Source organism: Jaculus jaculus, chromosome 5 (assembly GCF_020740685.1).
Source record: "Jaculus jaculus isolate mJacJac1 chromosome 5, mJacJac1.mat.Y.cur, whole genome shotgun sequence".
Classification (NCBI taxonomy): domain Eukaryota; kingdom Metazoa; phylum Chordata; class Mammalia; order Rodentia; family Dipodidae; genus Jaculus; species Jaculus jaculus.
In genome coordinates, this window is record NC_059106.1 from 161,095,868 (window position 1) to 161,118,882 (window position 23,015).

The 23,015-nt window shown below is 47.1% G+C and overlaps 1 protein-coding gene across 5 annotated transcripts in view; it reads right to left on the bottom strand.

Annotated features, from left to right (window-relative positions):
- Positions 1-23,015, bottom strand: part of Hlcs (holocarboxylase synthetase) — a 217,878-nt gene that overhangs the window by 8,901 nt on the left and 185,962 nt on the right. For all 5 annotated transcript variants that reach the window (XM_045150867.1, XM_045150864.1, XM_045150865.1 and 2 more), the window contains 2 exons: positions 4,338-4,405; positions 1,953-2,113 (listed from right to left, as the gene is read on the bottom strand). In XM_045150867.1, coding sequence (XP_045006802.1) covers positions 1,953-2,113; positions 4,338-4,405 — 229 coding nt within the window. The remainder of the gene's footprint in view (positions 1-1,952; positions 2,114-4,337; positions 4,406-23,015) is intronic.

Here is a 23,015-nt window from a genome sequence, read left to right on the forward strand (position 1 = left end):
GGCCTCTGAGTCCCACAGGGCCGGTCTGCTGCCCTGCAGCGAGGATCAGCCCTGAGCCCCTCTGCCAGCAGTCGCTAGGCCATGTGTGCCCCTGTGTTGGCAGGCCTCTCCTTCCTGTCTTACAGAAGAAGAGATTATGTTTCTAAGCTGATACCTCTTGTTAGGGACAGTGTGGGGACTTGAGCCTTGGGCTTTCTGACAACAAGCCTGGGCGTTTAATGCTATACAAGTGGCCTGTGGCTCCCATGAAATCCTCTCCTCTCTTCCCGCCAGATCTGCTTATGACGTTCGCTCTGGAGAACTTTCCACCCCGGGCACAGCGGCCCAGGCCCTGGCTCTCTTCTGCCTGCAATGCAGGTTCTCAGCAGAGGTTCCAGCAACTATAGGAAACCTACTGCCAGTCACATCCTCCAGGTGAGACTGAGGCAAAGGACAGTGGAGACAGGGTGAGACGGCTGGGGGCAGCTGCTTCGGGAGGGGAAGCGTCCCACTCCCTCCTAGGCTGCGCCCCGCCAGCGCCTGGCACAGCGTCTGCACACAGCCGGATCTCAGAGAGGGCACAGTCACTTCGCTGGGGAGGGCCACAAGGTCAAAGTCAAAGCCATGACAAAGGTAAACAGCCCGACTTCAAGTTCTAGCATTTGATTTGCACCGGGACTAATTGCCTGGCTGCTCGGGTTAAGCGCGCCTTGTCCCACGACAGCGCTTTCCAATGCTCAGCTCCGGTGCAGCGGGTGGGGCCTTGAGCCTTGAAGGCCTGGGACGGGGGACTGGCTGGAACGTGTCACAGAGCCAGGGTGCGGGGCTGTCGGGTGATAAACATCTACGTCAGTTTTCTGACCCTGTAAGGAGAATACGGACCTGCATCTGCGGGAAAGGAAGCAGATGTGCCACACAGGAGAGGGGCCGAGGGAGGGGGAGGGGACAGGAACTCCTAGTCTCCTTTGGGAGCCGGGCTTTGACCCTTCACTTCCGGAATCAGTGTGGCTTTAAAAAAAAAAACTTATTTATTTATTTAAGAGAGAGTGAGAGAGAGCGCGCGGGAGTGTGCACCCAGGCCTCCAGCCACTACAAACGACCTCCAGACACATGCTCGACCTTGTGTATCTACCTGGCTTCATGTGGGGACCTAACGGTTAAGTCATCCTGCAGCTCTGTTGTCGTCACTTGAGGCCTGATGTAAGCTCTGGAGGTGGGAAGGGGACCACAACGAGCTCCTGTTTACAGCCTCAGGAAACCCTTCCGAGAACCTTCTGGGAAAATGTGGTAGTGAAGTCGGGGAGAGAAAGGCTCCTATCATGGCCTTCGTCATCCTCTTCTCCTTATTTTTTAATAACTCACACGACAGCTTGTGACAGTAATAAAGATGCAGGTATACCTATCCTTGCAGTGGGAAAGATGGCCCCCAAATAAAAGTGGTCTTGAACACCATCCACCAGAGATGAAGGCTCTGCTGAGGAAGATGATGGTAAGTAGATACAGGAAATGAGAAGGCTCTTTAGGTTCATCAGCTAACCTCCACTTTTATTTTATTGAAAATGCAGACAGCTTCCATCAAGTCCAACAAGTAGTGCTCCATTAAAAAAAAAAAAAAAGGCTAGTTGGTTGTGGTGGCGCATGCCTTTAATCCCAGCACTCAGGAGGCAAAGGTAGGAGGATCGCCATGAGTTCAAGGCCACCCTGAGACTGACTACATAGTGAATTCCAGGTCAGCCTGGGCTAAAATGAAACCCTACCTTGAAAAAAAAGAAAGTTATTCTTAATACATGTTAAGAAATCTGACAAGTAGCATGGACAGGGCATTCTGGGCACTCACTGTGGGGAGCCTACAGCAACGGCCCCCCCCATCAGCCAAGTGCCCAGAGCACACTGGTTCTAGCTTATACAAAGGAAGCAAGCCAGCCGGGTCTGCCTGCCCCCCGGAAGACAAAGCACCCTTAAGCCGCACTTACCTCATACCCAGGAAGGGACCGCACTGCCTCCACGACAGCCAGAGACATGAGATGCTGGACAAACGGAATCCTCTGTCCCAGCTGTGACCTCAGGGGGATGGAGACCAGCAGCGTGAAGAGGGCACATCCCTCGGGGCTCAGCCATGCGTTCGGTCCCCGCCCTAGAACACAAGACCATGAGGGAATCACCGCTTCACCACGTGGACGAAGTCACCTGCGCTTGGTAAAGTGGCTGGGCATCCCACGGTTAACTCAACATGAGAAAAGTGCTTTCAACTCTGACACTCTGTAGCTGGAAACATTTCCAGTAATGAGGATGACACCTTGCTTCTTCCTGAGCTTTGATGACTGACGCCTTACAGCTTTTCAACGTCCCCTGGGGTCTCATCGTGGAGGCAGTGATGGAGGTACTGAAAAGATTCACTTATGGGGCTGGAGAGATGGCTTAGCGGTTAAGCGCTTGCCTATGAAGCCTAAGGACCCTGGTTCAAGGCTCAGTTCCCCAGGTCCCACGTTAGCCAGATGCACAAGGGGGCGCACGTGTCTGGAGTTCGTTTGCAGAGGCTGGAAGCCCTGGCGTGCCCATTCTCTCTCTCTCTCCCTCTATCTGTCTTTCTCTCTGTGTCTGTCGCTCTCAAATAAATAAATAAATAATTAAAAAAAAAAGATTCACTTATGAATCCACGAGACATTCTGGAAGTGTGTGCATGTGTGTGTGTGTATGTGTGTGTGTGTGTGTGTGTGTGCGCGCGCGCGCGCGCGCACGTGTGTGCGTTCATGCCATGGCACACGTATGGACGTCAGAGGACAACACTATGGTGTCGGCCATCACCTTTCACCCTGTTTAAGACAGGGTCTGCCTCTCTCTCTCTCTCTCTCTTTAAAATTTATTTATTTATTTGAGAGATGGGGTTGGGGGAGAGAGAAAGAGAGTGAGTATGGGTGCACCAGAGCCTCCTGCCACTGCAAATGAACTCCAGATGCATGCAGCATTGGCTTACCATAGGTACTAGGGAATCAAACCCAGGCCTTCAGGCTGTGCATGCAAGGGCCTTTAACCACTGAGCAGTCTCTCCAGCCTATGACAGGGCCTTTCTTGTTCTTTTACTACTGCCAAGGCCAGGATTCCCCTGACTCCTCCTTCCCTTGCTGCAGGATCAATGAGATTACAGACACTCAGGCCACTATGTGGGTGCTGGGGATTCAAATTCCAATTGCCAGGCCTGAGCAGCAAATTATTTTAATTACTGAGCCATCTCGGCAGCCCCTGGGAGCTATTTTGTAATAGTGATCTTTACTCTGCGTAGCGTGGCAAATAGATTCAAACTCAGAGCTATGCACTCTGTTGTTTTTTTTTAAGTTTATTAATTGTTTTGGCACTGAGAATGGAACCCAAGGCTTTACACATGTTAAGAGTGGGTGGGTACAGGCCTCTAATCCCAGCACTTGAGAAGCTGAGGCAGGGGATTGGGAGTTTATGGTCAGCCTGAGTTACTTAGGAAGGTCCTGCCTAAATAAATAAAATAAAATAACACAATAAATCTACAACATAAAAGTCCTATAGCTTTTGTGCATTTTTTTTTCCACTTTGCAGTGGTTCAGGAGAAAGGGGTGGAAAGCAGCAGACCCCTTATTCATCCGCTTCTGAAAAAGCCGAAAGAGCCTCAGAGCTAGGGGCATCACCCGGTGGGTCGGGACTGGTATGGGCCAGAGGCTGGGATGCACGGGACCCCTTTGTCTTTCCTGAAAATAGGGCAGAAACTCCCGCCAGTACTCTGGGAGCCATGGGCTTGCAGAGGGACATGGGGGCTGGGGGCCGCACGGCCGGGGGTGGGGCACGAGGTCTTGGTTTTCAACCCACACGTGGTGGGAGCATTTAGCAGCACCTCGCTCTGTGGAGAGACACTGACCAGTGTCCCCGACATGTGAATTCCAGCTGGGTGGGGGCTGGCGAGCAAGAAGCCCCTCCATGCAATGTTTATTACAGATAAAGACAGCCTCAACCAAGGACCGTCAGAAAAATAAATGTCTCAAGAACTTGGGCTCCAAGTGCTATAGTGTGGCCCTTTTCCTCCAGGCATAACAAGCCCAGAATGCATCAGAAAGTGGATGTTGGTCACCGGATGTGAAAACGATCTCAAGTCAATGTGTGATGAGCAAACACTGCCAACCAAGAGAATGCTTACATTTTAGTAAGACTCAATCTGGCCTCCACTGTTCCCATCCCTCCTCCCTCATTTTAGGGGGTGGTGAAAGCAGAAAGAGTCTAACCTGAGTCATCTCAGGGTTCACAACACACCATCAGTGCACTCTCTGGCCAGGAGACTCACAGATTTTTCAGGAAGAGAAAAACAATAACAACAATGATACCACAAGATGACTGACCTTTGCCCTGGGTCTGCCGGACCGCGATGGCGATTAAACCCATTTCCTGCGGCATCTCAAACATCAACCTGCAAGTGGTGGGAAAAACTGGTCAGCCGGAACAGGTGTGGAGGGAAGAGGGATGGGTGTGTGCAGCCGTGCACAGGGCCTGAGGAAGGGACAGCTCCGTGTCCCAGTAATCTGCAGAAGTGCAGAACAGGAAGGCTACCACCCTCCTTCACTGCCTCTGGTGAGAATGACTGCGGAGGGACGAAGAGAGAGAGAGGAGGGACAGCGAAACCCAAGTTGTTGCTCGGTTTATTTAAGACTTGGTTAGTTTAGATTTCTTTGGCAATTTATTTGTGCATGTGTGTCCATTGGGTAGATGTTCACGTGGCCAGGGGTGCGCAGGTGCATGTGGGGAGGCCAGAGCACAACCTCAGGTGTTGTTCCAACCACTTTTCTTTTTTGTTTTTTCAGAACAGGGTGTCTTACTGGTCTGGAGTTTGCCAAGTAGGTTGAGTAGCTTGCCAGTGAGCCCTAGGGATCCATCTGTTACCACCTTTGTGGCTTTGAGATTACAAGCATGTGCCTGGCCATTTATGTACTTATTATTTAAGAGAGAGAACGAGAGAGAGAGAGAGAGAGAGAGAGAGAGAGAGAGAGAGAGAGAGAAAGAAAGGCTGGTATAGAGAGAGAGAGAGAGAGAGAGAGAGAGAGAGAAAGAGAGAGAGAGAAAGAATGGGCACGCTAAGGCTTCAAGCCACTGCAAACCAACTCCAGATGCATGTGCCCCCTTGTGCATTTGGCTTATGTGGGTCCTAGAGAATTGAACCTGGGTCCTTAGGCTTTGCAGGCAAATGTCATCTCTTCATCCCACGCCTGACTTTTTTTTCTCTACATGGGCTCTGGTGATCAAACTTGGACCCTCATGGTTGCAAAGCAAGCACTTTACCAACTGAACAAGCTTCCCAGTCCTCTGGAATATGCTCTCGAGTTCTTTCTTCTCCACTGCATCTCCCTCTTCAAGAGACAACACACTTATGGTGTGTTTCTGTTCAAACACCAGAACACAATCGGAGCAGAAGTTTCTGATTATTCAGAAAACCAATATTGTGGCAATAAAGCATTTTAAAAGATACACCATCCCCTGAGAACTAATTATGTTTTAACTGTAGTAAATAAATCTACACCTTCTGAGAACTCAGGAGAATGCCTGATCATTTTAGGCTTTAGTTCTGCTTGTCAAATGGTTTCATTTAAAAGAACACAAACTTCTCTTTGGGGATTAGGTAGAAAACTGCACTTTGCTTGTATCCAACGGGTCGACATTGGCTTTTCTTTTTTTTTTTAACATAAAAGGAAATGGGGACGGACAGAAGGACACACACAATGGACAAAATCCCTCACTCTAAACATTTCCTCCAAGCAAAGTCCTCATTTAAACTTCAAGTTTAGGCAGTTTTCCTCCCCATCCCCAGCAACTGCGGATCTGGAAGTGAGCAGATACAGTCTGCGGTAGGAGGGTATCCATTGGCCACAGTCAGTTTTCTCATTTCTCAGTGGAGTGGGAAAGTCTTTGAGGGAAGGGAGTAGCAGGGCGTGGACGGGGGTCGGGGTGGGGGGGAGAGGAAGCTGGTGTTGTGGATTACCAGAGAATTTCTAGAGACTGCTCTGCAGGGTTCTACATCACCGCACAGAAAATTTCACACGTGGCCAAACTCAGAAGAGGCGAAAAGTACTCAGAAACAGCGAAAAACTCCATACAGCATACGTCTGCACACCAAGCTGGGCAGGTCTCAGTACTGGCTTAGAGCAAGAACACTCGAGGCCCTTTTGCTTGTCAAGACCCCAGGCGGGGGCCTGGCGGGTGGGACGGCAGTCTTCCCACAGCTGCCGGAGAGACACAGGGCACTCTGGCGAAGCCAACCATGTGCCAGTCCCACTTCCGTCTCACATGAAATACAGCCCCACAAGTATTTCTCTTGGACACCATGAATAACCCATTGAGACAGAGTGTGCCTATCCGCCCCTGGGCTCTAAGAATAAAGCGTCCTTTTCTTGTGTTAGATGGGTAGAAAATCCTAAGAAGGATTCTTTGTCCCGTGAAGAGCGTTGTCAACATCGTCGCCCAGGAACCTCTGCTGCCTACAAGGTCCTGGCAACCTTCACCTGGGCGCCTGAGGCCCAGGGCTCCGGGGACGAAGGGCTGGCTGATTGAGCACGTTGTGAGCAGGTTGCAGAGGCTCCCTGGACAGCAGTAGACCTAGGATGGCCTTTGAATAAATATGGAGACAGAAGACAGTCAAATGCTGCAGCCAGGGATGGCGACTAGAAAGGGGGTGCAGGAAAGTGGGTGGTTCAGAAACCAAGCACAGACTTTCAGAACAAAGGGGAATGATTAGGGGAGCATATGCACTAAACTGCTAGAGGTTTGGCAGCAGTTAACAGGGCATATTAATGAGCGGAGTGAGCCCGCGCTGCCGAGGCCAAGAGGAAATTCTGCAAGGCGGGAGACAACGGGGGAAGGAGCTAATGCTTGCTTGAGACAACTGGGGGCCGCCAGATTTATTTGTGCTATCTGAGATAACTCTGGGGGCCAAACGAGCCAGCTCTGGTCAACAAAGAAGTACTATGAGCCTTGTCTGTTTTGCATTTCTGAAAACGAAACGGCTACAGTTTGCTTTAGCAGAAAAAAAAAAAAAAAGAAAGAAACCATAAATGTATTTCCATCCTCCATCATGTCTTTTTAAAAGGGGAAAAACGGGGGTGTGGGTAGTCATAATGTCTACCTCCCAGCTTCTGTGTTTCTCCTCCTGATAAGCAAAGGCTGGGGAATAAAAGGGCTCTAGCCAGGTGTTCGCTGTCACACCAAAGGGACACGCAAGGAAAGCACTGCTTGGGCTCTCGTGTTCTGAACCTGAAACTTCCAGAGCTACAAAGGGTCACCTTGCAAACAAGACACCCTCACCCCAGAAACATTTGGGTTATTGAGGACATCACAGCCCCCAGGGCTGCTCTGCCAAGAACGTCCTGATTTTCACGTGGTCGTCTAGAAGGCAGGCTTGGAGGAACTGTGGAAACTGAAACGAGCAAAAATTCAGACCCAGCTCATTCGCTCTGGAGACCTTTCTCTATTAAGATTTTAAACATTTATTTATTTTTATTAATTTCTTGGAGACAGAGAGGAGAGAGAGTGTGAGCGAGAATGGGCATGCCAGGGCCTCCAGCCACCGCAAACGAACTCCAGACACATGCGCCACCACGTGCATCTGGCTTACATGGGACCTGGAGAATTGAACCTGGGTCCCTTAGGCTTTGCAGGTAAGTGCCTTAACCACTAAGCCATCTCTCCAGCCCTGGAGGTCTTTTAAGCAGTTTAAAAGTAGAAATCTGAAATGATCTAGCTTCACTTGAGGTCCACTTTGCTCACTTACAGTGCACTAAACTGGTGAGACAATCTGTAATACAAATGATCATTCAGTGACACGGAAGGAAGGCTTGCAGGGGAATAGCAAATAAAAGAGCAAGTTTCTGCATGCTTTCACTTAAACTACATCAAATGCACCCAAAAGGGATGGAGGGGATTCAAGAACATGTTATGATGGCTATATCAAGATGTTATTTTTCTTTTAATTTTTTATTAGTACTACTAGTTACTCCCCCCTACCCCCCCGCCACCAAGGTAGGGCCTCCCTCTAGTCCAGGCTGATTTGGAATTCACTAAGCGCTTTCAGGTGGCCTTGAACTCATGGCAATCCTACCTCTGCCTTCCGAGTGCTGGGATTAATGGTATGCACCACCATGCCCAGCTTTATTAGTTACTTTTTAATTTAATTTTTTTAATTTAGGGAGGGGAGAACATAATTTTTTTTACATTTATATAAGATATTTGCAACCAATTATCCACAAATATTTCTAGGAATGAAAACAAAAAAATTCTGTTTCAAAAAATAAAGACAAAGCCGGCGCAGTGGCGCACGCCTTTAATCCCAGCACTCGGGAGGCAGAGGTCGGAGGATTGCCTTGAGTTGAGGCCACCCTGAGACTACAGAGTGAATTCCAGTTCAGCCTAAGCTAGAGTGAAACCCTACCTCGAAAAACCAAAAAAATAAAAAATAAAAACAATAAGGAGTAACAGTGATGTATGGCACTCATTTCCCATTCACCACAGTCTCTCTAGCTGGCATAGGCGTTAAGCTGATCTCTACCCAGGCAAAGAAATTTCAAGGGAATGCCAGCATCAAGCGGTGCCTGACCTTCACTTGCAATTCTGGGGTCTTGAAAGCCCCGGGGCAAAGCTGCATGAGAGCCGGTCAGGCTAGCCCTTTGGCTGACTCTCCGGTGATGTCTGACAAGCAACGCTGGGCAATGAGACACAGCGATGCCGCCCACGGTCTTGCACTTGGGTTCTTCCTTCCAGTAGTCCACACCTACGGTGTGCTTCAGATCAGATATGTCTGTCCTCTCTTGGATGAGCGTTTCATTTACAGAGGCTCAGCGGGAATTTGGACTGTCTGGAAGCAGAACGGCCTACTCCTATTAAGGATTGTTTAATTTTCGTATCTCCTGGCCTCCCATCCACTCACAGGTTTCTGACTTCTCCAGTGCTATAACAGCATTTGCACTATTGCTGAATCACCCGGCCACAGGAAGGCTCCTCTGGACCCAGCTTTTCCCTCCCTGCCTCCCCTTTCTTCTTACTTCTTCTTCCCTTCCACTTATCTTAAAAGCAACGAGTTCATTAAAAACTCTAGTTCTAAGCCAATGGAAAAGAAGGCTCACCCTTTCTATATTTATAAATTCTTTCTCCAACAGTGAGACATTGATCTCTCATTACCTACCATACACTTACTCGTTTGCGTAATGCTGCAATACACAGAAAATCATCCCCCGACTCCTGACTAGACTTCCAAGGCAAACACAACAGCGAGAGCTCAACAGTTGCTTGAAGCTCTTTTCGTCTTTAGCCCAAGGTGTCTAATCAAACGGTCCTGCAGCTGGGTCTTTCTTCCCTTCCCTTAGTGTGGTCAGGCTGCTTGTGTGAACTAGGTGAGGTTTAACTGCCCTCCCGTGCTACATGCTATTCCTGCTCTCCACGAACGCTTTTTCTTTTAAAACTTGAATTTGTTCCTGAGAGTTAGGACTCTACTCTGACAGGCAGCACTCTCCGGGTTCCTCCATCGCTTCTACCTAAGACTACCATCCCAACTTTATTTATTTATTTATTGGTTTTTGGTGTTTTGAGGGTCTCGCTCCAGCCCACGCTGACCTGGAATTCACTAAGTAGTCTCAGGGTGGCCTGGAACTCACAGCCTCTGCCTCCAGAGTGCTGGGACTAAAGGCGTGTGCCACCACGCCTGGCCTCAACTTTTTTTTTTTTTTCTTTTCGGTTTTTTCAGGCCTCAACCTTTTTGAAAAATATATTTTATTGTTTCTTTCTTTCTTTATGGGAGAGAGAACAAGTGGGAGGGTGGGGGAGAATGGGTGTGCCAGGGCCTCTAGCTACTGCAAACAAACTCTAGACACATGTGCCACCATGTGCATCTGGCTTACGTGGGTCCTGGAGAATCAAACTTGGGTCCTTTGGCTTTGCAGGCAAGTGCCTTACCCACTAAGCAATCTCCTTAGCCCAAGCGTCAACTTTTTATAAATAACAAGACCAAATCACTTTTGTCTCTAGTTTGGTCTTCCTGTGCTCCGCCGCTCTGCACAGAGTGGACACGTCCCTCCCTTTATTTTAAATTCTCTTTATTTCCTTATAGAAAACTGCCATCTTGTTGATATTCCATTGTCTTTTTTTTTTTCTGTGCTCTGTAGCCTGGGAGAACTCAGACTTCACAGAAATGCTCCTTATCCCTTCCTAAGGGGTAGTGCTCCACGGTGTCGGTGGGGCACGCCCACTCAGCCACACCACTAAGATACGTGCCATGGTCATGTCCACTATGATATGTGCCGTGGTCCTGTGTATGGTTGCATTGCTGGAGCTGCATCTGCAGAGTAAGCTGCTGGAAGCAGGCTGCTGCGTCAGCCAGTAAGTGCATATGTAACTCTGTGAGGCACCGCCCTGCCTCACGGCTGTAGCAGCTGTGGGCGGGACACTCAAAGCCTCACATCTTTGCTGGTCGATCACAGCGTGCATGTACGTGTGCAGTTAATTACCTGTTCGTGTCTTTTGTCTATTTAAGCAGTCTCTTATATGTTAGGGGATATTATTTGTTGCAAATATTTTCTCCTACTTTGCCATTTGTTTTTGATTGTACTTATGGTGGGTTTTTTTTTTTTTTGCAATGCAATGTTTAATTTTTTCACATTTTCTTTTATTGCCTCTTATTCTTGTATCAAAGCTAGAGAGCCTTTCCTTATGTCTAGATCATATACGAAATCACTAGTGCTTAAACTGTTTCACTTTTAAGATTTAGACTCCTGGTACACTTGGAGTTCATTCTTGCACACAATAAAAGGTATCGGTGTGGTTCTGAACTTGTATTACCCCCCCCCCCCCCTCCAAATGTCGGTCAAGTTGGCCTAGAATCATTGTTTAGGAAGTCTTTCATTAGTAAATCCTTTCCTATAGGGACTGGAAATGCCATCTTTACTTATTTTAAAAAATATTATATTTATTTGTGAGGAGAGAGAGAGAGAGGCAGATAGATATATAGAGAGAATGAGTACGCCAGGGCCTGTAGCCACTGCAAACCAACTCCAGACACATGAGCCACCTTGTGCATCTGGATTTACATAGGTACTGGAATCAAATCTGAGTCCTCTGCCTTTGCAGGAAAGCGCCTTAACCACTGAGCCATCTCTCCAGCCCCCATCTTTACTATGCACTAAATTTCTCTATGTAATTTGATCTACTTCTGAACTTTATCCCTTCTGTTGGTTTCTCTACTTAGTCATGTGGCATGATATCACACTAGTTTTATAACAGGGTCTTCACAGCATGTTGAACATCTAGCAAGACCAGTCCCCCTCATGGTTCTAATTTATCATTATTTTCCCAGCCATCCTTACATGTTTATTTTTCCAGATCAACTTTAGCATCTATTGATCCAGCTCCATGGAGAAAAAACCTTGAGGCTTTTTTGTTTGTTTGTTTTTCAAGGTAGGGTCTCACTCTAGTCCAGGCTGACCTGGAATTCACTGTGTAGTCCCAGGGTGGCCTCGAACTCACGGCGATCCTCCTACCTCTGCCTCCCGAGTACTGGGATTAAAGGCATGCGCCACCACGCCCGGAGAGGCTTTTCTTTTTATTTGGTGTGTGCAAACACATTAACATTTCTAAATTAGGGCTGGAGAGATGGCTTAGCAGTTAAGTGGTTGCCTGTGAAGCCTAAGGACCCCGGTTCTAGGCTCAGTTCCTCAGGTCCCACGTTAGCCAGATGCACAAGGGGACACACACATCTGGAGTTCGTTTGCAGTGGCTGGAAGACCTGGCGCGCCCATTCTCTCTCTCCCTCTGTCTTTCTCTCTGTGTCTGTCGCTCTCAAATAAATAAATAAAAAATGAACAAAAAAATTTTCTAAATTAATTTGGGGAAAGCTGATATCTTTGTGAAATTGAGTTGCCCTGTGAGTAAAGTCTTACATTGTTCAAAAAAAACTTTTCTTAGGCATTTGATCATGTATGTCACTGCAAATGCATATTGTAATTTCCTTGCATTGGGTCTTGTCTGTGTATACATTATCTACTGATTCCCATGGACTAATTTTACGCCCTGCCTCTTCACTGAATTTCATGAGGCGGAGAGCCACTGCCTCGCTGAGGCCTGCTGTGTAAGCTCGCCTCCTCCTCTCGTCTTCACTGCACACCGACAGGGCTTTGTCTGATCAGCAAAACAGCTTTAGCAGAATGTTACATGGAAGTGGAAATCGTGGGCATCTTTGCCATGTCCTTAGTGAAAATGTTTTTAGGGTTTCTCTATTAAATAAGGTTGTATCTATAGAAAACACACACGCACGCACGTGCACACACGCATCGCTCCACTTCTGGATGCTAAACCTCAATACAACTGGTTTCTCACAGCAACTTCACCAGGTAACCCAGAACCCTCTTCTCACCTCATTCTTAAGAGTTCAGTAAGATCTTGCAAACAAATGACTCAGGGAGACACGGGGAGGAGTTATCTTCAGCTATGGATAAAGAATGGGATTTCTGAACTGCACCTCAAGGTTTAAGGTAATGTACAATTCAATGGTCCCTCTTACTGAGCCAATCCTTAAGTGCCCAACAACTCTCCCAGAAGTCATTACCATGTGGTCACATTTTACAGCTAAGGAAGTGGAGGCTCAGTGGTCTGAACAGATCAGAGACCAACACTGGCCTGGCTCACCACATGAGACTCCTGGTTTGGTGTTTTAAAGGACATTTTATTTACTGACAGTTTTTATACACGCATATAACACGTTTTGATCAAAATTACCTTCCATTACCTCTTCCCCTTCTCCCCTCCCATGGAATCCCTTCCCCTCTTCTCCTTTGATATCTTTTTTTTTTTTTTTTAATGTGTGTGTGTGTGTATGTCCTACGGAGTTTAATTAGGGTTGCTTGCATGAGCATGGATGGGGGATAATTTACCAAAACACACATAACCAGTAGCTATCCCACTTAAGATGATGTCTTCCCCTCCTCCAGGAACCTTTAACTACCAATAATTCCTCAGGGTGGGATGGGGGCCTCACTCCCTCCTCTACTATCCATACTGAAATCTTGATGGGCTCAATACTATGTAGGTCTTGTGCAGGTAACCACAATCACTGTGAGCTCAGGAATGCAGTGACCATGTCACGTCCAGAAGAGAGTGCTCCATGTGATATTCCCCCCAGTCCTCTGCCTCTTGCATTCCTTCCACCTCCTCTTCCTCATTGTTCCCTGAGACTTGGAAGGGAGTGATACAGATGTCTCATCTTGAACTAGGTTGGTTTTGCTTTGAGACATGGTCTTGCTATGTAGCCTGGGCCAGCCTTGGATTTGAGATCCTCCAGTCTCAGCCTCTGGAATGCTCTTGGCTCTCTTACTTTCAATAAAATCTGAATGCAAGAACACTACCAGCCTCAGATAAAAAGAACTCAAAAGATTAAACAAGAAACAAACTACCCAAACAAAAAACCGGGTGACTGGGCTGGGTGTGGTGGTGCATACCTTTAACTCTACCACTCAGGAGGCAATGGTAGGAGGATTGCTATGAGTTCAAAGCACCCTGAGGCTACATAGTGAATTCCAGGTCAGCCTGGGCTAGATAAGACCCTACCTCAAAAAAAACAAAATAAAATAAAATTGGGCGATGGAACTGAGAGTTCTCAAAAGAAGAAATAAAAATTGCTAATAATTATTTTTTAATTTTTTTTTTAGTTTTATTTATTTGAAAGTGATGGACCGAGAGAGAGAAAGAGGCAGAGAGAGAGAGAGAGAATGGGCGCTCTAGGGCCTCTGGCCACTGCAAACAAACTCCAGACGCGTGCACACCCTTGTGCATCTGGCTAACGTGGGTCCTGGAGAATCGAGCCTCAAACCGGGGTCCTTATGCTTCGCAGGCAAGCGCTTAACAGCTAAGCCATCTCTCCAGCCCTAATAAGTATTTTTAAAAGTGTTCAACAGAGGATAGAGAGATGGCGCAGTGGTTAAGGCGCTTACCTGCAAAGCCCGAGGACCCAGGTTTGAACCCCCAGGACCCACATAAGCCAGATGCACAGGTGGCACACATGTCTGGAATTTGTTTGCTGTGGCTAGATGTCCTGACATGCCCATTTTCTATCTGCCTCTTTCTCTCTCAAATAAATAAAATAAATATTAAAATTAAAAAGCTCTATACCCTAGCCATCAGGCAAATGCAATTTGAAACTACTTTGAGGGCTGGAGAGATGGCTTAGCAGCTAAGGCATTTGCCTGCAAGGCCAAAGGACCCAGGTTCAATACTCCAGGACTCACGCTTGACAGATGCAGAAGGGGGCACGCATCTGGAGTTCATTTGCAGTGGCCGGGGGCCCTGGGGCACCCATTCTCTCTCTCTCTCTCTCTCTCCCTCCCTCTTTCTCTGTCAAATAAATAAATAAATAAAAATATTTTCAGAAAACAAAACTACTTTGAGATTCTCTCTCACGCCAGTCGGAATGGCTATCTATCACCACCAACAAGAAAATGACAACAGATGCTAGTGAGAGTGTGGGGGAAAAGGGCCTCTTATTCTCTGCAAGGCAAGCCAGTGTGGCCATTATGGAGAGCAGTGTGGAGGTAGTTCAAAAACCTGAAAACAGAGCTACCGGATGAGCTGGCTACGGCACCCTGCAGCAGCTCTATACGCTACCTCAGAGACACCTGCTCAGCCGTGCTTAGAGCTGCCCGAGTCACAGTAGCTAGAAAATGCGATCAGCTGAAAATGCCCACCAACTAGTAAATGGATTATGGAAAAAAAAATATATATATGTATGTATGTATACACACAGACACACACGTATACAAACATACATACACATACATACAAAATAGCTTTACTCAACTGTAAAGAAAAATGAGTTCAGCAAGAATATGTATAGAACTGGTAAAGGTCATACTGTGTAAAGTCACATAGGCTTAGAAACACAGATGCCACATGTTCTCTCATATGCAGAGCCTAGATTAATCTTCTAGATTAGTGGCTATAAGTTAGAATGTCTGTAGAGGCCAAGCAGCTAGCAAAGGGTCATGGAGGTGGGACAAAAGGACATATAGAGGGAATCGTGGGAGGGAAGTGTTTAAGTAGGGATAAGGACAGGAGGCTGAGTGAGAGAAAGGGGTGTTGGGAGCTGGAGAGATGGCTTAGCAGTTAAGGCACTTGCCGACAAAGCCATAGGACCGAGGTTCAATTCCCTGGGTCCCACATAAGCCAGATGCACAAGGGGGTGCATGCATCTAGAGTTCATTTGCAGTGGCTGGAGGCCCTGGTGTGCCCATTCTCTCTCTTACACACTCTCCATCTTTCTCTCAAATAAATAAAAAAATTTAAAAAAACTATTAAAAAAAGAAAGGGCTATTGGGAGAATGAATCAAAATATAGTGTATATAAATAAGCTATATGGAAACCTAGTACTCAGTAAGCCAATTAAAATACATTTTTTTGTTTTGTTTTTGTTTTTCAAGGTAGGGTCTCACGCTAGCCCAGGCTGACCTGGAATTCACTATGTTGTCTCAGGGTGGCCTTGAACTCTTAGCAATCTTCCTAGCTCTGCCTCTCGAGTGCTGGAATTAAAGGTATGCACCAGTATGCCTGGCTCAAAATATAATTTAAAAAAATATTTGAGAGCTAGGGAGATGGCTCAGCAGTTAAAGATGCTTGCTTGCAAAGTCTGCAGGCCTGAGTTCAATTCCCCTGTAGTACCATAAAGCCAGAGGCACAAAGTGTATCTGGAGTTTGTTTAGAGTGACAAGAAGGCCTGGTATGCATTCATTCATTCATTCATTCATTCATTCTCTCTCTTAAAAAAATTCAGAAAATTAAAACCTTTTTCAAAAAGCATTTGAATCTATGTGGGTATATAAAGCTGCACCCAGAAGCCATGGGTTACTATTGTAAATTCCAGTACCAGGGATGAACTATCTCCCAATGAGCTGTATGTCAAGGGAAGTTACAAAGGCCCCTAAAACAATAGCAGCAGAAAGAATACCACCTCCTTCTTAAAATGTGTTGCTATAAATTTAACAGACCTGAGGGGAAAGTGCTACCAGATCTTCTGCAAGGTTCTAGAGATACTCCCAAACTTGAAATGGGTTCTTGCTTTTTTTTTTTTCCCTAAACAACCAAAACAGTGTCATCTGAAAATTTCAAGAATTAAATACTACCAAATGTATGATGTAGTTCATTTGCTGTTCCCTGTATTTGAGTGGATATTTTCCCTCTTTTTCCTTCTTTCTCCTCTCCTTTTGACAAGGTCTTATGTATCCCAGGCTTACTTCAAACTCACTGTGCAGCTGAGGATGACCATGAACTTCTGATCTTCCTGCCTCTATCACCCAACTCCTAGTATTACAGGTATGTGCCACCATAACTGGTTTATGTGTTATTGGGGACCTGGAGCTTGGTACCTTCCAGGCAGGCACGCTACTTATCTAAGCTACCTCCCCAACAAACAATGTCTCATTGTATGTATGCATGTTCATTTATTTATTAGAGGGGGGGAGAGAAATGGGCGCACCAGGGCCTCCAGCCACTGCACATAAACTCCAGATACATGCGCCACCAAGTGCATCTGGCTTAAGTGGGTTCTGGAGAAATGAACCTGGGTCCCTAGGCTTTGCAGACAAGCGCCTTAAACATTAAGCCATCTCTCCAGCCTGTTTTATTTTCTTTTTGATGGTGCTGGCAATCGGACCCATGGCCTTGGGTACGATAGGCAAGCACTCTACCACTGAGCCTTCTGCGTTAAACATAACCATTTACCTTGAGGATCTTATATAAAATAATGAAAGAAGGCACTTGCGTAGCTATAGTGCTAAGGGGCCTCAGAGGACAAAGCAATTTGCAGCAATGGACTGTGTCCTCTAGAAAGGGGAACCCACAAGGGGCCTCCACCTGGCCCTCTTACTACCCCAGTTTATCTCTGCTTCAGGGCAATTCTTTGTCCTGCTAGCTGTCCTCAAAGCCAGAGCTCTTTCCACTGCCTGTGGCCCCAAGGGCACCCTTCCTCCTTCCCTCTCAGGCTCCACCTCTCTAGAGCTTTCCTTGGATCTCACCCTACCAGGAGCAACCAGCACAGCTGAGCTTGCAACAGGGAAGCTTAGCACCAGCTTAACTCTTCGCTCCATGGACAAGGGCCCTCTGTCTTCAACGTGGGGCTCGGCTCCATGATACGCTGGGGTGACAGCCCCGTGAACCAAGCCCGGTTCTGAATCCAGTGCTGTGATATTTCCATTCAAATGGTTATTTTCCATCCCTTCCCAGCCAACTCCATTTTCTACCCATCTCTGTAAGCGTCTAGTTGGTTCAGTGCTGGCGGGACATTCGGTCCTCACCCTCCCTGCACTCGTCTGTGGTCGGAGTTTACTGTACCGGCTGAGTCTCTAAGCTTTCCTAGGTGCACTGTCAAGACAGCTATAAGCGCAGAGAGCTTTACATGCTGTCTCCAGTTCACTTCCCTCGTTCCCCTCCGTTGGCTGATCCTCCAGGATGGTGTTCAGGTGAAGTGGATATGGTGGCTGTGCTGCCTTCACAGAAACCCTCTTAGGGCTCCCCTTTCACAGGATGCAAGCTTTGGGACTCTGCAACCTTACTAGCTCCCATTCTACTATGGGTCTCTAGGAAACAGCATTTCCTCCCTTGCCCCTTCAGGCCCAGGCGACAAAGCTTCCCTCTGGGGTCATCCCTACACACATCTCCATTTCCCTTCAGGCAAACTAGATTCTGCATCTATGTGTGGCCCTGGAGGTACTGACCACGTCCCAGGGCAGTCTTCTCCTCACTGCTTTAATAGAGAGAAGAAAGGAGAAGGGTCCCCTTTCCAGGAGTGTCCTGAAACAGCTCCCTTCCTGTCTTTTCCTGCCCTTTAAAAAGAAAGTATAGGGGCTGGGGAGATAGCTCAATAAGCAAGCTGCATGCCTATCAAGCACAAGACCTGAGTTTGATCCCCAGAACTCAAATAAAATCACCAGGTGTGGTAGCGTGCTTGATGAGCTGGGGAGGCAGAAACAAGAGGAGCCCTGGGGCTCGCTGGCCAAGCAGTCTAGCCTAATTTGTGAGCTCCAGGCCAGTGAGTGACCTGGTCTTAAAAAGAGGTGGATAGGGGCTGGAGAGATGGCTTAGTGGTTAAGGTGCTTGCCTGCAAAGCCAAGGGACCTCGGTTTGATTCCCCAGCACCCATGTAAGCTAGATGCATGAGGTGGCGCATGCATCTGGAGTTTGTTTGTAGTGGCTACAGGCCCTGGTGTGCCCATTCTCTCTCTCTCTTATCTCTTTCTCTCTCTCTCAAATAAACATTTAAATAAATAAATAAATAAATAAAAGAGGTGGATGACATGTCCTCTGGCCTCCGTATGCACGTACACATACACACGCATAACCCCCTCACCCAAATACACACGCATATGCACATGCATAGGAAAAAGAAAGTGTAACTCATTTGTTCATTTCTAAGAATACTTCCTGTCCTCTTATTTTGCTTAAACTCAATCTTCTGTATATGTTTGTACATACTTTTCTATTTAAGCTTTTTCTGTTTTTTAAAAAAATTTAAAAACACAGTACCATACCACCAAAGGTGTCAGGAAACACGCTCAAATAAGGAAGGGCTCCGAAGACAGCCCTGCCAACAAAATGCCAGTAAAAATCCGAAACCCAATTCAGACACACTGAGAATGTTCCAAAACTTAAAACTTAAAGAACTTCTTTATTCCAGTCGATCAGCTTCCCTGTGAATGCCATCAAAAACCCATGCTTTAATGAGTGAGGGAGTATCAGAGGAAGGGGTGGGGAAGGAAAGGATTTGGACCAGTACAAAATTTAATTTAAAAACTATTATGAGAAGTTTAATTTCCCCCTCCCCCAACAAAACCCATAAATCTTTTCCATGCGTTTTCTTTGTTTCATATTCCTGAAAAAGTAGGGGGGGAAAAGGAACATATCTCAACCACACAAAACAATGACAGTGAGTGAATGGGTAGAATTCTTAATAACATATTAATTGCTGGCCATTTTTGCACATGTGTGTCGTTTGTGTGGTGTGGTATGTGTATGTATGGTGTATGCAGACGTGTGGATGAACGTATGCACCTTGTGTGTATGCACGCTGAGACCACAGGAGTACATAAGAGTTCTCTTCTGCTGCTCGTACCTTGAGATAGAGTCTCACACTGAATCTGGAGCTAGTGGGGTTTTTCCTCCAGGTCAGACTGGCTGACCAGCGAGTCCCAGTGACTCTCTGATCTCTGTCTCCCACGCGTGTGGGGTCATAGATGTGCGTGGCCACTTTCCCTTCTGTGTGGGTGTTAGGGATCAAACTCAGGACCTTGCACGTGTACGCTACAAGTTCTGCTGTCCACCGAGCCACCTCCCTGCCCCAACTACTGGATTCGGATTGATTACAACACCATGCTAGCTGGATGGGAGAACCTGAAGTTGCATCCCCACGGAACCATCAGACCGCAGGCAAATGATGAGCAAACACGAGGCCCCACAGATTAGCTGAGAAGGAGGGCGTACAGAGATGTCTAAGTCCAGATGGAGAGAGTGGGAGAGGATGCGGCTTAGCAACCCCCGAACTGCACCAAGAAGTGTGGGAATGAGTGGAAGATAACAGTTAATAACACTATCTACACACGGCCCTGACCTCAGCCCCACTGCAAAAGCGAGACTTCTCAGAAGCAAGCAGTAGAGAGCAGACAGCGGGAGTTCAGCGGTTTGCACCTTCCCACAGGTCTGTGCACGTGTCCGTGTGCGCGGGTGGGCGCTGCGGGACTCCCACCTTCCCCACGGGAGCTGGGGAGCGCCCTCATGGGTGCTCCCCAACAGATCCCATGGCCTCAGAACCAGGAACCTGACAGGGCTTGGTTTTTGGTGGACGATGGGCTGTTGGACAGACACTAAGACTTCCTTCTAACAGCGAGGGGCTGTTGCTTCCAGGACCCCCTGCAACAGCCCGGGGTCACAGAAAACCCCATGGAGAGCTATACTGAGAGCACCCTTGGGCTCACCTGCCTATGCTGAGCCTGAACACCTTGGGAATGCTGGATGACTTTGTGGCACACCATCAGCCCTTAGCCAAGGCTGATTTCACTTCTGTTCTTCCTCCCACTGTCGAACTGATGAGATGGAAAGCTTCCGCATAGTAGTTCTCCGGGGCAAGTAGGCAGCTCGGGCACCCTGGTGAGCAGTCTACCCAAGCTCGCGTCTGCTTGTCCGAGGTGTTCTAGCACAGAGGTCTCGTTTGTCTTTCCACCTGACGCAGCTCTAAGGGCCAAGAACAGACGAGAAGCCCAGGACGACTCTTGAGGCCGTCAAATGCACCAACGGTTAAGTGGAGATCTGGTTGTTGTGTTTGTTCCAAAGCTGATGCCAGTGCCCAGGTCAGCTGTGCTGACAGTCAGGCTGAAACCAGCGCCCTGTGAGCTGAAGGAATAGGAGGACCTCTGAGGGACACGGTGCTGCCCGGTTCTGGATTCCTTTGCTCCCTACCTCTCCAGCGTTTGACCATGGGCTTATTCCACTCACCTCCCTCAAACTTCTAGAAAACCCTTGGACCATCATTCCCCAGAAAGAAAAGTATTTCCAGAGATAACACTCTTATCCCCCTGAAGCTACAGGGTGCCAGGTCCTCTTGACTTCACTGCAGATGCCCAGTGAGGTGCTCTTGGTAAAGCATGTCCTTACAGAATTAATGATGACTTATGCGTCTGGCAGGATGGAGAGCGTGCACTCATCTCTCACACGTAGTGTGCCATGTGTGGGTACTGCAGGACTGGGCACACTCAGCAGTAGGGCAAATGTTAGTATGGCCCAATGACTCTATGTCAACAGAGGGAATCTCGGGTTCCCCTGTGGGACTTGGGTGCTGACACAAGGGGACCCACCATTCCATGCTGGCCCACTGAGTGACCCCCATAAAGCCAGGAGCAGTAAATGAAGCTTAGCATTCTAACGAAATCAAGACTGCTGGGTGTGCTTGCACAAAATGAAACTGCCTGGAACTTCTCATAACCCTTTTTACGATAAGCATTAAAATGCAAAGAGGAAGATTAAAGTTCCTGCTACAGACCAGGCCTGTGGGGAGGGAGAGAGCGGGGCTGGCAGACGGGGGGCCCGTGGGCAGCGTTACAGTTGGATGTTATTATATAAAATGAGTGTGTTATTAAAAGGATCCTGAAGTTATAAAAGCTCAAAGGAACTTACAGTGCAATGAATAGCTTTTTGGTAAAGATAAAGAACCTGTATTTCTTATAGGCTGGTGGGAACTCATGTGCCAGAATTTTTAATTGCCAGTAGTTGGATTTTGGTGCTTTTACAAGGTACCCTCTGCAGGGTGGCGGCTCAGGAACACATTGCTTGGCCAGGAACATTCTAGTGGCCACGAGTGAGGTCTCCTCTCTAGCAACTGAGTACCCTAATCATCTTCTTAGAAAAAGGCAGCAAAAAGATCTATTTCCAATAGGTACATGGACCAAGCAACACAATTTGTCCATCTTAAAACAATACACGCCTCCCCATTCACACCACCCACAATGAAGTCAGAAAGCAGAGTTTGATTGATTTTCCATTTTAAGGCAGATCTACTTCTTTCACATTTATTAGTTAAAATTATACTAAAAGTATGAATTGGAGCTAGAGCTACACAAGTAATTTAGACATTTTCCCTATGATTTTGTGTGTGCCTTGGAGATTTCTGTACATTTCAAGGCAGTCACAGATTCTATGTTAGGGACAACCAAATGAGTGTTTCCATTGCTACAGCCAGAAGTTTGTAGGCTATTTAATTTGTTCATTTCTTAAGTTATGAAAGCAATCATATCACAGATAGTATGGAAAACAGAAACAGATTAAATTATTCATCCCAATACAAGTATTATCATTTTTCAGAGGCATTTCTGGAGATTTTATTTTATTTTATTTTTCGGTTTGTTTGTTTTGAGGTAGGGTCTTGCTCTAGCTCAGGCTGACCTGGAATTCACTATGTGGTCTCAAGGTGGTCTCAAACTCACAACGATCCTCCTACCTCTGCCTCCTGAGTGCTGGGATTAACGGTGTGTGCCACCACACCAGGCTAAATTTTTATCTATTACATATGCACCTACTCTGCCTTTTACTTTGATTGACTTGACCATTTCTGTATCTTATCTTTCTGCTGCTGGACACAACTAAGTGACTGCATACAGTGAACTTAGTTGCAAATCATTGTGAGTGTGGGCTTTTTCTATATGCCTTATCATTTCTTCAGGGTAGATTGCTAGAAGCAGAATTCCTGGATCAATGATGGAACCTTCTCATGACTTCTCATATCTGCTACGAACCTGCTTTTCAAAAATTTCTTCCAATTTATACTCCCAAGGTGGGTGGCTTAAAGATTTGCAAGTGCTTGTTTCATTATATCCTTGTGGGCATTATCATTCATCAAATTCTATTTGGTGGCTTATGTAGTGGGTGAGAAAAGTGGTCCTCAATGGTGAAAGATTATGAAATGGGGTCCATGATGTCGTCTTGGGTCTTAATATTCAGATGAAGACACAGGACAAAGACGCCGATGCTTGGCTGCCTTTCCCGCACCCACAAAGAAGGCTAGAGAAGGCAATGGGCAGGCTTTAATCTGGTCTGCCAAAACTTCCAGTGAGGGGTTCCCCTGTGCTGGAGGTGAGGCCGCTCTGGCTGGGAGGCTCGTCTGTCAGCCTGCAGGGCACCCGTGTTTCTGGTAGCAGCACACTGCAGGGCTTTGGTGTTCTCCCCACTTTAAAAAGAAAAAAAAAAAAAAACATGCCGGGCATGGTGGCGCACGCCTTTAATCCCAGCACTCAGGAGACAGAGGTAGGAGGATCGCCGAGACTACATAGTTAATTCCAGGTTAATTCCAGGTCAGTCTGGCCTGGAGTGAAACTCTACCTCAAAAATAAAAAATAAAATAAAATAAAAAAAAAACATGAACCAGCAGAATTTCCCCAATCCTATCTGTTTCCCACCTTGCTATCCACATTGGTCTGGCACTGGCATTGGCACGGCTTCTGACTGTTGGTAAAGCACAGAATTGG